Source organism: Thermobia domestica, chromosome 9 (assembly GCF_964235325.1).
Source record: "Thermobia domestica chromosome 9, izTheDome1.hap1.1, whole genome shotgun sequence".
NCBI classification, from domain to species: domain Eukaryota; kingdom Metazoa; phylum Arthropoda; class Insecta; order Zygentoma; family Lepismatidae; genus Thermobia; species Thermobia domestica.
Genome location: NC_137462.1, coordinates 76,486,789 through 76,502,153, shown reverse-complemented (window position 1 = coordinate 76,502,153; position 15,365 = coordinate 76,486,789). Strand labels below are relative to the sequence as shown.

The 15,365-nt window shown below is 34.1% G+C and overlaps 1 protein-coding gene across 6 annotated transcripts in view; it reads right to left on the bottom strand.

Annotated features, from left to right (window-relative positions):
- The window catches only part of LOC145694761 (scoloptoxin SSD14-like), a 287,880-nt gene that overhangs the window by 130,380 nt on the left and 142,135 nt on the right, over positions 1-15,365 (bottom strand). The window contains exon 1 of one of the 6 annotated variants that reach the window (XM_081771379.1): positions 4,773-4,890. The exons of the other annotated variants lie outside the window; for them this stretch is intronic. Coding sequence (XP_081627505.1) covers positions 4,773-4,786 — 14 coding nt within the window. The 5' untranslated portion in view covers positions 4,787-4,890. Of the gene's footprint in view, positions 1-4,772; positions 4,891-15,365 lie in introns of those variants that run through there. 6 annotated transcript variants of the gene reach the window in all.

The following is a 15,365-nucleotide window of genomic DNA, read 5'->3' as shown; positions in this document are numbered from 1 at the left end:
ACTCTATGGCCTATGGAACCAGGAGGTTCAATGCTGCGTTCACAAAAGCTCTCCACTGATTTCTATCCTTAGCCAACTGGATACAGTTTCTATCTTGTTTTCTTATTTCTACGAGATCCATCTTAATATTGTCTTCTCATCTGCACCTAGATCTCCCTAATGGTTGTTTTGTGATTGGATTTCCAGTTAAAACTTTCAAAGCGTTCCTATTTTCTTACATTCTGGCTACATGACCTGTCCACCTAATCCTCCTAGACTTGATGACCGTAACAATGTTTGGTGAATGGTATAAGTTATGCACAGAGCAGGATTTAGGGGGATGCAAAGGTGCACGTGCATCTCCCCCTTCGTTGTAAATATACACTATCAATAGTTTCAGACAAGTTTCTGGAGATTGAAGCAAAAGGATTCATCGAGAGCAGTCACTTAGTATTTCCACGGCAATTCCTTAATCACACCACAGATACCTAAAGGCATTTAAAAATTTCGAATTTAATTCAAAGATACTAGAAGTTATTTGGTGAACCCCCCTTCCCCTCAGAAAATCATGGATCCGGCCTTGGTTATGCACTTTGTTGTTATGAAGTTTCCGCCATCCCCTATTCCCGTTCCTCTTGAGCCCGAATATTCGTCTCAGGATCTTGCTCTGAAATACTTTCAATCTGTGTGTTTCTCTCAGCGTAAGCGACCATGTTTCGCAACCATACAGAACAAAAGGCATGATTATCGTTTTATATATTTTAAACTTCAAATTCCTCGACAGAATTCGAGAGGACAAAACATTTTGAACTGAATAATAACACGAATTCTCTGCTTTTAGTTGGCATTAAGGCATTAAAAATAATAATAATAATAATAATAATAATAATAATAATAATAATAATAATAATAATAATAATAATAATAATAATAATAATAACAGATAGTGTATATAAGAGTCCTTGAGTTTTAATTTACTTCTCCGATGTTTGTAGTATATATCCTATGTATAAGGATGATCAAAACTTCAGAATTCTAGACTCCGCTTTAGAAACTTTCGCGGTCGTTTATTAAATCAATATTAAAAAATATCCACTTTCTCACTTGTTTACGATTCAAAATAATAACTTTCCAGTAATGAATCATGCTACAAAATCGTACACTTTTTTTTAATTGCAATCACTACTTTCACTATTATTTCTTTTCTTTTTGTCTAAATGAGTTTTAATTTAGTTACTTTACAACGTTATGTATACGTATGCTGCTCAGGAAAAGCACTTGTTTACGCTTCGTGAGCCACGGTATAATCACCTTGGCCTTGGTGTTTCTTCTATAGAATTCATTACTTAAATTACAGCACTCTAAATTAATCCTAACCTTGTATTTAAGTTTTTCCTTTCTAAAATTAAAAAAGAAGAAGAGCACCAACCAGCACCTACTACAATTTCCCTACATATAATACCCCTTCCTTAATTGGTATGATATCACTCTCAATTAAGAAAAAAAAAAAAAAAAAACGAAGAAATACTTTAGTACTCTTCAGTGGTTATGCAGGATAGCACACAAAATGTCACACCATTTGTTCGATCCATAAATGTTATTGTAGTGAAAGATTACGTAATTGATAAACAACTGATCTCTAGAACTGGAAAACTGCCCTTTTAAGAGACTGACATACTAAAAATAATACAAATTTTACCATTCTTCTTGTGCTTTTTTCTCATACGTGAAAAGAGATAATGAAATGCAATTTACTGCAATCATAGATAATGTTACTCTACAAGAGAAAATATGAAGCTGAAGAATTTTCAGTGCTCCCATTCATAGAAATTACAGTGATGCCAGAATAACATTTCCCCCAAAATATAAATTAAGGTAGCGACTAGAGCAGCGTTTCCCAACCGGTGTGCCGCGGCACACTGGTGCGCCGCGAATGGGCCGCTGGTGTGCCGCGAGGAAATCGAAACAAATTATTAATTCTATAGGAACCAAATTCCAAGATATAGGCAAAAATGTATATTTGTATTTCACATTACTATAAACTTCTACTCTACTATAAATCTACAATTTTAAGTTTCATACTGTGTTACTTTTCTGTACATTTTTAATGTTGAAAAACGTTTTTTTATCATTGTCATGACCATTATTGCTTCTTTATTGTTGCATACTATTTCGTAACTTGAAATTTTAACATATCATTCAATAAATTCAACAAAGCAAACATGCATACAAATTACATACATTTGTGTTTTAAAAGCATAGGAGATTTGTTTATTTGTTCGTTATTTAGTGATCTTCTCTTTTAGTTAAAGGTTAGATACAGTTTTCGAAAGAGAAAGTGGATTTTTAAAAACCCGAGTCCTATATTTCATTGCAATTGTTTTCTATTTTAAAATTAGAATGAAAAATAAGCATAATGATTTACCACGAGGTAAAATCAGTGATCGAGCTTTTTTTTCTCTGTAAGAAGGAGATCAGTAATCACAAAAATACCACGGTATTTTATATTTACAAATAATAATAGTAATAATTATATATATATACGTGTATATTATATATGTGTATATATATATATACACATAATATGGGTGTGCCGCGAGAATTCAAGTTACACCTGTAGTGTGCCGCAACTTGAAAAAGGTTGGGAAACGCTGGACTAGAGGAACGAATTCAGCTGCATTTGATTACGTGTCATGTTGATATTGGAATCCTGTGAACTACTTTCTAAATAATGGTTATATTTAGTTTGTAATAAACAAAAGTCTAACATACAGTTATTAAAATTAAATAATAACGTTATTTAAAAAGGAGTTCAGAGAATTCCAAAACAACATGATACGTAATCAAAAGCAGTTGAGTTCGTTCCTCTAGTCGTTGGCTTAACTTAGATTTTGAGGGAAATGCTATTCTGGCAACACTGTAATTGCTATGGATGGCAACACTGAAAATTCTTTAGGTTCACATTTTCTGTTGTAGAATAACATTATCTATAATAGTGGTAAATTGCATTTCATTATCTCCTTTCACTTATGAAAAACAAGCACAAGGAAAATGGTATTATTTTTAGTAGTCTATGTCAGGCTCTTAATGAGTAACGTGTACAATATGGCTGTTTTGTCACAAAACTTCTTGCAAACTAACCTCCAACCAAAAGTTTATGCGTAATGATTCCCTGGGCTCCATTTTTTCGAAAATTTACTTTGTCAGACTTCTTTCTGTGAGAATAACTTAAGTTTATACAAAAGTGGCCAGATAGAGAGATTTGAGAGATACCATAGACACTGTGAAATTAAATACATACCAGAACAAACCAGAACACATAAAAATGAATATAGACTGGGTGTTCTTCGCGTAACGTAACAAGAAGCGGCCACGTGGAGATCAAATTGAAAGACAAGTTGTAAGATAAAGCTTTCAAGGCTGTTGTGCTATTTCCCTGTTTAACGTGTTTGTTGGTTGGGGTTTAGCGCTAAATTTCAGCACCGAAGCCGTATGAGACCTGGACTCAATCCGAATCACTGTAAGGCGTTCAAATTTCAACACTATCCTGTCGAGAATCGAACTCGGGGCACCCGCACCATAGGCGAAATCGCTAGAAACTAGACGCTAACGCTCTCATGTTTGGTGCGAGCGGTCCCGGGTTCGATTCTCGGTGAGGACACTCGGCCGAAAAACTGTAAAGATTTTTTACGCTAGCTATCCTGAGTGAGCTTTTCCTTGGTTTTCCTTATTCACACCAGGCATGTGTCGGGATGATATCTAACCGCTTCCTTCCTTCGCCAGCCCTTTCTTCCTTCTCTTTCCTCGGACAGTGTGAACGCCAAGGAACGTCATCCCTCATATGTGACGGGGTAACATGGCCATATATGCCGAAAGCCCAGTAACCTTATTCATTATCCTAATCCTAGCTAGCAATTAGACCAGTGGAAAGGCTATATGTGCAATGAGAGGTTACACATTATTCTACATGAATTGCACCATCCTGTATTATAGATCACGTGTATGCGATAAGAATTTAAGTCCTTAAGTAGCTTAGTGATAAGTACCATAGACATGACGTGTCTATATTTTGTTAATATAAAGCACTTCGTATAATTATTCATTTTTCTATAAATAAAATTCTGATTAATCGAATCTAACGATGCATGAAAGCATTTTAATTTCTTCCACAAAAATTGTTTTCTTCATTGTTTTATCTTCCTTTGCGTTGTCATATAAGATAAACGTTGGTACTATCGTGATATACCTAATATTGTGATATGTTATAATAGCAGCTACTATGAAATAAATATGAGTGAAGTTGGAAGGTTTACACATTCCTACGTTTACACGTACCTTCAGGGAACGTGAAAAAACTTTTCAATTCCACTGACGGTTATGTCATGATGCTAGTATATCACGATATCACCTATATCACAATATTACCCATATTTACTCTAAATAAATAAATTTAAAAGAAAACAGAAATTAATTCTCTTCCCTAAACACATTTCAATGTAACTTTTAGAGACATTTGCTAGAATTTGAAGGTTTTTAGAATAGTAGACCCTATGTTGTGTCACAGAATCAGCACAGAAAATCTAAGCCCTTCAATTTATTCAATAAACAGAGCAAACACAGAACGTATAGTTAGGATACCAGCCATACGACTTCCACAGGAACCATAAAGCCTATTACCAAACTGGAACTTCTTCTTTGATGGTTTAAAATAATAACGCATTATTGTTAGACCCATAAAAATGTTAATTTGAGAAATTCCTATATTATTAAGTGAAAGTAAAAGCTGTTCATACCCATTTTCCGCCATAAGGATCTAATCTATAGTATCAGAGTTGATAATCAAACAAAATCCAATACGATTTTGGAAGGAATTCAATAAAAGTCACACCACTAACACTATACAAGGATACATTGTACATACCCTAGTAGTACAAATGTGCAAGTCATCAACGTGTATTTTTCAATGTTTATTTATTCGTTGAAACAAACTAGCTGATAAATGAAATAACGGTACCAGCTGTCATAATTAGTACTGTTTTTCTCCAATTGGAATTCGCTACACTATCAATGTCTCGTCTTTCTATAGTTTACTTGAGGTCACTTAGTGAGGTCAAAAGAATTACATTTCCTTAGTTAACAAGAACGGATAAAATAATTTTAAAATGCATGTCACTTACGAATAAATCAATTAAGCATGTAAGCACAGAAAACAGTGCATAACATCAGGACTTGAGGCACTAATAGGGCTTATATCATGAGATCAGTGTCAGCGAAAACAACCACACAGACTCCGTGGCGTAAGATTTTTAAAAATGATGTAGATAGGAGCGCGAAGGCCAACCCTCTTCACCCTGGACCCCTAAGGATCGTTGCGCTGAGTTTGGTTTAGTTTTAGGTAAAAGCTCAGATGAGCAAGTCGAGGAAAAACAATGGGAAGCGGCATTTCCGGATAAATTGAGTTATTAGGTGGAATGAATTGGGATCGATCACAGAACAGTATGTAAGTAGTTTAATTGCAAGTGCATGTGGCAGAAAAAGCTTGTTTAGTTTGTGTCATTGCGTTGGATTGGATAAGAATACTGAACTTCCGTTTCCAGTTCACTCAAAAAAGGCGCATATTGTCTTCCCTTCAGCAGCTCAAATGTACGTAAATTTTTAACGCTTTCATATACAATGCAGAAATTACTATGTATAATACAAGGTGTCAAAAAGGACTTTACAATTTTGTAAAAGTAAATACATATATTATTTACATGAAGGAGAGAGAGATGTCAATTTGTAGCAAAACACTTTAAGTTTAACATTAAAGTCTCATTTTGGTTCGATGTTACTGCCATTGATGATGAGGCAAACATCCCGCCGGACCAACGACTCATTCGCAACCTGTACTTAAAACAACGAATGAAGTTCCACTTGAATGAAGGAGAAACTAATAGGGTAGAGATTGGAAGAGGAGTCAGACAAGGATGTAGTACTTCGCCCCAATTATTCAACATTTATAGTGAGTGTTTAATGAAGGAAGCATTAATGGGAATTGGGGATTTCAAGATTGGAGGGCAGATCATTAACAAGATCAGGTATGCGGATGATACGGTTATTATAGCTAGAACTGAAGAAGGATTACGGGAGATGATTGACAAAATGGTTGACACTGGGAAACTATACGGAATGGAAATCAATATCGAAAAATCGAAAGTCATGAGTATAACCTGTGGAAATGCACCATTACGGATAGAACAAAGAGAACTTGAATGTTCGAACATTTCAAATATCTGGGAAGTATTTTGATGAGATAGGCTTACTATACCGAAGAGATTACGTTAAGAATTGCCATAGCCAAAAAACAACTCAACAAGAAAAGGTCAGTCTTAACCAGCAGGTTTAATATTGGATTAAGAAAGAAGTGGGTCAAGTGCTATATATGGAGCATTGGACTGTATGGTTCAGAGACTTGGACATTGCTTGCTTTGGAGAGCTTCGAAATGTGGTGTTGAAGCAAGATGGAGAAGATAAAATTAACAGAGAGAGTAACAAATGAAAGTGTTTTGAAACGTATAGGAGAGAAGAGAACGCTTCTAGCTACCATCCTTCTCAGAAAGGTGAATTAGATTGGACACATCTTGTGAAGAAGTTGTCTTCTTCATATTGCCATAGAAGGAAAGATGGAAGAAAAGTGAGGAATAGGAAGAACAAGAGCAAAGTGATCGATGATTTGAAAAACAGAAGAAAATATTGGGAGTTAAACGAGGAAGCTGAAAATCGAGAAACATGGAAGAAACATTTTCAGAACCAAACTGAAAATTAAGACAAAAAGAAAATCACCCTCATTAGTCCCAGGACTTACCAAAAGGCAGAATACTTAATAATAATAATAATAATAATAATAATAATAATAATAATAATAATAATAATAATAATAATAATAATAATAATAATAATAATAATGAGGGCACAAAACACATATACCTTTGCACTGTCATGGACGTGCTCAATGGTTTGACGTGGGTTTTCGCTGCCCCAGATTCTATAGTTGTGGGTGTCCATCATGTCACTGATATGAAATGTACTCTCATTGCCGGAGATAATTGTGTTAAGAAATGTCTCGTCTCCCTCTATCCGATCTAATATTTCCACACACAATTCTCCACGAGCAATCTTATCTACATCATAATTTGTTGTACCATTGTAAATCAGTGTGGTTTCAAGTATAAACGTTTACAGGCCCAATTGTCTTTTGTGGAATGCCTGTCACGCAAGACGCACGCCACGTTGATTTTTTTTTTTTTTGGGGGGGACTATGGGCAAAGTTTTTCCTAACCTGTACGATAAGGTTGCCATTCGTCCCGGAAAATCTGGGACCGTCACGGAATCAAGATCTGCGTCCCGAAAACATTTCTCGGGACGCTTAAATGTCCCGGATTTCAGCGAAGAAGAAAGGGGATATAATAATTTGCTTTTTTCACAAGATTAGGTATATAATTATTCTGTTAACAGAAATAAAATAAAAATTCAACAAAAGAAGTTATTTGAAGATAACAAACGCCACCACAATATATTGCCAATGAATTAACCGTTCTAATAAAAGGATATAACACGAACAGACATAAAGTGTGAAAGGAAACATTGTACCTTAAATGAATTAAAACAGACTCTGAAAGCCACGAAACATAACAGATCCTGAGAAATAAAAAAAAAAAAAAAATGCTTACCAGAAGGAGGGGGTAAATCATCTTCTTACGTTTGCTTAACTAGGGAGGAGGTCTACTAAAATGACTAAAAATGTGATTGCGTAATACTTGGACAACTAGATATATCTAATGGAAGAAAATAAATGAGTATACAACACAGTAATTTAGTAGCGTCCCGGATTTTCATTTTTGAAATATGGCAGCCCTACTGTACAACAGCAGCAGTAACGGGTGGACTACCTGGTGATTTCACATGAGGAACAGAACAACCAGTCTCAACAAAGTTCTTGTGCCAACAACCAAGTAAAAGTTGTAGACCTGCCTCGAGATTCCTTACCTTGCTCTGTAGAAAATCTTTTTGCAGAGTTCGTTATATATATATATATATATATATAAACTACATAAACAAGCGTGCTGAACTTCCTGTTCCAAAACTGACATTTTATGACATTTATTTTCTTGCTTACTCTAAATATGTTTGATACCCTTATATTATTAAAAAAATAAACAAACTAATATATACTTTCTTCTATTTATATCAATTTAAAATAAATAGAATTTTAACTCATAGTATTCCCTGTTCAAAACATTCCTTAAGAAAAAAAGATAAATTTGCTTTCGAATGGAACAAGCATAGGACGATCTGCAGAGTATTCCATACTTGTCTTTCATAACCTCGGTGCTGGATAAGAAAGTAAAACATGAGACCACAAGACTCAAACATCTGAAAGCTGCCCGTAACTCCATCAGCCATTGTAGGTTGTAGCTAGTGGAGGACCTAGCCCGAGGGGGGGGGGGGAGCCAAGGCCTCCAGTTTTTTGAGTAACAAATAGCTAATTTAACGTATTAATTAGGTATTTTTGAAAGTTTATAGTAAACTCATGAAATATCTATCATAATCTAGGTTCTGATTGCCTCCCTTAGTTTTTTACCTTCTAGATCCGCCACTGATTGTAGTGCAAAATAATTCGTCCGTTAGCTTTCAAGACTACAGTAATAAAAAAAAAATAGAAAGAAACAACACCGAAATTTTAAAGGTTTTTAAAAATGTGTGTGAAACGTTTTCACAAAAAAATTTACAAAAGTTATTTGATTTATTTATTTAATTCGTTCGTACGAGTTACGTACTTCATCGAGGTATGTTAATGGCACTTCTTCTAAGGATAAATAAATATACTTGGCAACACTGTACCTTTTGGCAGGGATTCGCCAATAGAATCCAAAACAGTCTCTCTCGAGAATTTGTTGAAATTAAGGTGGTTGCCGCTGTTGCAAAACAACCAAAATGAACAAATCACTCAGGTTTAATCAACATAGACTAGATTTTTTTCTTTTTTTTTAAGAAAATAAAGGAAAAAAAAAGGACAGAATAGGCTGTTAGTACAAAGTACGTAAGTACAAAACATCCGGGTCATTCACCCACACATCTTGTTCTTTCTACACGTGGGCTACTTCAAGAGAAGCTAGAGAAGATTAAAAAAAAAAAAAAATAGACAAAAATATTTAACAAAAAGAAGAAGAAGAACAAGACTGACTGTCTACTCATGAAATAGGTTGCACTAAAACTCCTTTGTGGCTACCCACTTTAAATGTATGCGGAAACTGTGTCTTTTTCCCCATTCCAATCAGTGTTGCCAAAAGAAGACGTTTTGCTTCTCAAGACATCTATCGCTGTGAAATTTAACACCGCAATATTTTTTATTGATATTATGTAATTTTTTTCGTCTCTAATCTGTTGGAGCTCTAGGGCCACTAAGATGGAAATCAGCCAACGAACTGTTGTAAAGAACCTGAACGTAATGCAGAAAACGAAACTTTTGATATTAACATCCTCACAAGTTATAACGATTGATGAAAGTAGTCCCAAAACAACTAAAGATTATACCACTAGTAAAAAAGTGCCCAACGTGAATAAATATGTACATGACCTTAATTTTAAACTTATCCGTTGACGGGATCACGAGAAAAATGACCTCAAAGTTGGGACCCTTGAAGCACAGCATATGCCAATGGTAAGGGTACCCATGCTTCGATATACACTTAAAAAAAAAAAAAAAAAAACAATTTGAGGACGCTGAATTTGATGAAATTATTTTAAAACGTACCTGTCCATGGGATCAGGAACACTTTTACTATTGGAATAAGCAGTACCTCAAAGATTCAGTATCCTCAAATAAGTAAAAAAAAAAAAAAAAACTTTTATTAGACATAATTGTTTGGGCTCAAGATTCAGGCATGCTTCGAATTTCAAACATTTTCATATATCTGTGAAAAATCAATGACTTTCCTTCTTTTTTTAAAGTTTCCATCATATTTTGAATCTTACTCAGTATTATCTATTTCTATTACTGCTCAACCCTAGATCTAAATTGAAAAAAAAAAATACTATGGTTGCTGTGCATGTGGTTGAATGAGAATCAACCTCACTTCCATCCCTTTTTGTTCACGAGTTGATACGATATACCGGTACATAAACCAGGTGTAAGTGTGAACGACTACCTTGTACGGTTAAGTACTGGAGTTACTTGTTTGAATCCCGCGACCAGCCATCCAGACGGGATTTTCTTTACTCCCACTAACTCTAGGCTAGAATGAATGTAACACAGGCCAGCAACCAGAGGGGGGCCTGCCCCCAAAAACCTTTCGTGGCCACTCCACATCTTAACACAAAATGTTATTATTAATACAAAAAACACAATTTAGCTATTGGTAAAACAATGTTTAATGACTTGGTCCCCCATAACATATTTATGCCCCCCCAAACCTCTGTGGCTGGTTGCGGGCCTGGTGAAGGAAGATTTTTTTTTACTATAAATTTACCTACTCCTGGTTTATTTTTAGGTATTAAATTATAGGTTTTACAAATTCAGATGCGATAATAGTAGGGATAGACCTATATGTCCACATACCTTCGCCGCATGTATCCTTTGTTTAGTGAATAGCAACGAGTTAAATGTATAGCAGATGGTCTTATGTAGCTGTCTCGTAATTTCATCATTGTGTCAATTAAGGAAGTAAGAAAGTGTCAATTTAATGTGAGATATGGATGTTGCACAATACTTTAACTGTTGGAAAGCAGAGAGACACGTCAAATAAATTTTAGAAACATGAGAAACATGAAAGAAAAGGATAGAATTTGAAATTGAGAAGCTTTTTGTAACACTGTTACAATTGGAACCTTGTGTCATTAAAAGAAAGAATATATTGTCACTGAAACGTGACATATGGATGTCGGAGAATACTTTAACAGCAGGACATGAGACAGACATGTAAGCTAAGAATGGCGTAGGAGGGATAGAACCCATTGATAGGGAGTAACGAAAGGAACATAGACACCTGCTTGTATGTGTACTCTCCTATGGAGTAAAAAAACATTGCTTAATTGGGGACTGTAAATTGCACCCTATGGAGAGATAACAGACATTATACTGAAGGAGAGAGAATGTAAAAAAGAGATAGTTACGTGTTACATTGCCCCATAGTGAGAGACGGGGCATATAATTGCATAGGGGAAGTGTAGTGTCCTTTTGAGCAAAGGAACAGTTTAAATTAACGTGGGAATAGTTAAGTAAAAGTTAAGGATACTTTTTAAAAGTTAATGTATTGCCTCATACTGGGAGACGGGACATAAGATTGCATGTGAACTGTATTGTTATTTTAAGCAAAAGGCTTGGTTTTAAATTGGCGTGGGTTTTGTTAGGGCAATAGTTAAGGATTATAACACCTACAGTGAATTTTGTGTGGATGAGAAAACGTCATGTTAGTTGCGACACACCTGTATGTCTAATTCTTTTTAGAAAAGAAAGAAAGAATTGAAATAGTTGAAAAAAAAGATCTTTTAAGTTGTTAGGATGTAGAAAGTTATTTGAGAAAAAACGTATGTGACATTTATTGTTGACGGTTGAGACCCCCTGTAATTTCGAGTTGAACGTAACTCTTTTTTTTTTTTAAAAAAAAGATTTTTCTGACTTGTTAGACAGAAAAATGTTTTCTACTCCGATAGAATGAAAAAAGAAAGAAAGAAAAAGCCATTTTTCTGGAAAAGATTTTTGTTAACTTTAAAGAATAGCTTTGTACTTGTTTTTGTGAAAAAACGGAAGGGTGAAAACAGACAGGTTGTGAGTGAGATTGCTATTATGACTATGGTTTAACAGAGGGAGAAAAAAGAAAAAAAGTATTGTTGAAGTTAGGGATACTATCATGAATGGATTTTTGTAGTTTGAAAAGGAGTGTGAGAAACTTACATGGAAAATAAGATAATATTTGCAATAAAAAATATAGATATTTTGGGGTTATGGATTTGTTTGAAGTTTTAATTTAGTTGAATTTTTATGTCAAATAGTTGAAAAGATGCAGATGAGAAGAGACAAGATTGGTTCGATAATATATTATAGTTGAGAAAAAAATAGATTAAAAATGTGAGAATATATATATATATATATATATATATATATATATATATATATATATATATATATATATATATATATATGGTGTGAGCTGAGGATTGAACCATGGATGTTTGAAACATTAAAGATAAATATTTTATTAGTGTTGTGATAATTGGATTAAAATTGTTAGGAAGATACATGAAAATTGGAATGAACAGAATATGAATTGAATGGATTTTGAGTTGACTTGATGTTAGTTTTGCCTTGGTTTCAACACCGAGGCTATTTGAGACATGAACTTAGTGAATAATAAGGGTATAATACGGATGATTACAAACTTATATTTTTTGTAGTTGGAATATTGAAATTGAAATTTTTAAGATTACGTTGCATGGTTATTCCGGTTAGGCTAAGGGAGAGGATGAGTAAAAATGGTGAAATGAGATAGTGGGAGGAAATGGGAGAATTGCGAGAAAATGCATGATGAGAGTATTTAGATGTTTTTTACATTGACCTAGTAAGTAGGGCGCACACCTTTGATATGTGTACGGCTAGGGTGAAGGAGACAACGTTAATAAGTGATGAATGAAATGGTGGAAATGGGACAATTGCGAGAAAACCCACGAACACGGTGCTTGTTTAGCATAAAGTTGAATTGTTTGGGTCGGGGATTGAACCTTTGGTACCTTAGATGGATTATTGTATAACGTGAATTATAGATATATTAAAATATGTATGTGGTGTAAAGTGTGACTGAAGCTGAGACTTTAAGCACGAAAGCTGAACGCCTTAGTATTGAAGCAACATGTTGTAATGGATTGTAAGTTAGATTTTTAGTTTTTAAAAATGTTAACGTATGGTGTGATACTTACAGAGAGAGACGGAAAAGAGCTCTTGCAGTGGTGAATAAGATAATAAAACTGAAAAAGGCAAACCTTTGGTTTCGTTTTCGTTTTGCAGAACCTACAAAAGTGTATTGTATTTTTTTTGGCTATTGTGAAGTATCTAGACGCTACAAGCTGTATTTAAGGGAAAGAGTTTCTTTTATGTGAGAATTTATTGTTTGTAGAGAGATAGTTGCGTAAATTTTGTGTTGTATTGAAGGGAAGTTGTAGGGGGTAGTCTTTTAAAAGAATTTTGCTTTAAGACATACAGTAATTGGACGAAAGTGTTTGCAGGGGACGCTAAGATTTGAAAAAAAAGAAAGCGTAAAATGTTTGGCATTAGTTTGACCCTTTTATTTGTGAAAAAATATAAATATGTTGTTTTGGAGAACGCGCTTACTTCTAGTTTAGAGTTTACGTGACGATACTACGTTTGTGCTTGATAGTTAAGGAAAGGAGTTTTTAGCTGATAGAAAATACTTATATTTGGAAGGTAAGTTGAATTTTGTTTTTTATATATTTATTCTATAAAGAAATAAGGAAAGAACTTAACTTTTATAGATAATTGAAGTGAGAATATAATATCATTTTTAATGTAAATTGTAACATGAGCTTATTTTTATTTGTTGACTTTTAAGAAAAATAAATGAGAAATATTGAAAAGCTGCGGTGGAATTAATTTTAAATTTATATAATAGCATAGAACTTATTTGTAAACCACCCAAGTAATTTTTATTAAACTTTATATATATATATATATATATATATATATATATATATATATATATATATATATATGCTATATAGAGAATGATATTGTGTGTTTGTGAAGGAGGTGTTGAATTTATACTAAATTATTTTTTTTAATTTTTGTTTTAGATTTTTTCCTGGATCGATTTTTTGACAGCGTTTTGAAAGGAATTTCGAGATTTGAGGTAAGAAATAAATTATTTTATTTATTTTTAAACTTAAGAGAGGAAAACTGCGGAGCTTATTATGTTTAATTGACTTTTTTTGGAAAAGATTAGTTTTAGTTGCGAACATTTTGAGTATAGTATGTGTAGCCTAGTTTTATTGAGAGGAAACCAGGAAACGATGGAAAAATAAAAGCTTATAAATACCATAGAAAATGGAATATTTCAGTTTATCGTGCCACGATTATGCCCTTTAGGCTAAGAGTGACGGGTGATTAAGGCAAATGAATGATCATGGAAAAATCGATGGAATGAGAGTGTGGTAGGAAATAGAAATACGTGAAACAACCCATGGACCTTATGTTGTCCACTAAAAAGTTACATGTCTAGGGATCGAATTAGATACCTTAGACACTAGAAGTGAACGTTATAGCACTGAGGTACCGTTGAAACATATGTAGATGAAACCAGGAAACGATGGAAAAATAAAAGCTTATAAATACCATAGAAAATGGAATATTTCAGTTTATCGTGCCACGATTATGCCCTTTAGGCTAAGAGTGACGGGTGATTAAGGGAAATGAATGATCATGGAAAAATCGATGGAATGAGAGTGTGGTAGGAAATAGAAATACGTGAAACAACCCATGGACCTTATGTTGTCCACTAAAAAGTTACATGTCTAGGGATCGAATTAGATACCTTAGGCACTAGAAGTGAACGTTATAGCACTGAGGTACCGTTGAAACATATGTAGATGAAAGGAGGAAACGATGGAAAGATAAAAGCTTATAAATACCATAGAAAATGGAATATTTCAGTTTATCGTGCCACGATTATGCCCTTTAGGCTAAGAGTGACGGGTGATTAAGGCAAATGAATGATCATGGAAAAATCGGTGGAATGAGAGTGTGGTAGGAAATAGAAATACGTGAAACAACCCATGGACCTTATGTTGTCCACTAAAAAGTTACATGTCTAGGAATTGAATTAGATACCTTAGACACTAGAAGTGAACGTTATAGCACTGAGGTACCGTTGAAACATATATAGATGAAAGGAGGAAACGATGGAAAGATAAAAGCTTATAAATACCATAGAAAATGAAATTTTTAAGTTTAACGTCCCACGGTTATACCAGTTAGGCTAAGAGTAACGCATAATTAATGTAAATAAATAATAACTCAACAATTGTTGGAATGAGATAGTGGGAGAAAACGGGAAAATCCACTAACAGAATGTTGTTTAACAGAAAGTTAATTTGCGGGAAATTGAAGGAGGGATTGCATGCACCAGAGGTGAGCGTTATAACATTGAGGTACCGTTCGAACATAACGAAAGGAAAGCAAAGATAAAAGTTTATAAATGCTATAGAAAATAAAATTTTTAAGTTTGACGTTTTACGCTTATGCGGGTTAGGCTAAAGGGTAATAATGTGAGATGGATGAAATGGTGGAATGAGATAGTGGGAGGAAAGGGAAGAATAGCGAGAAAACCCACGCTTACGGT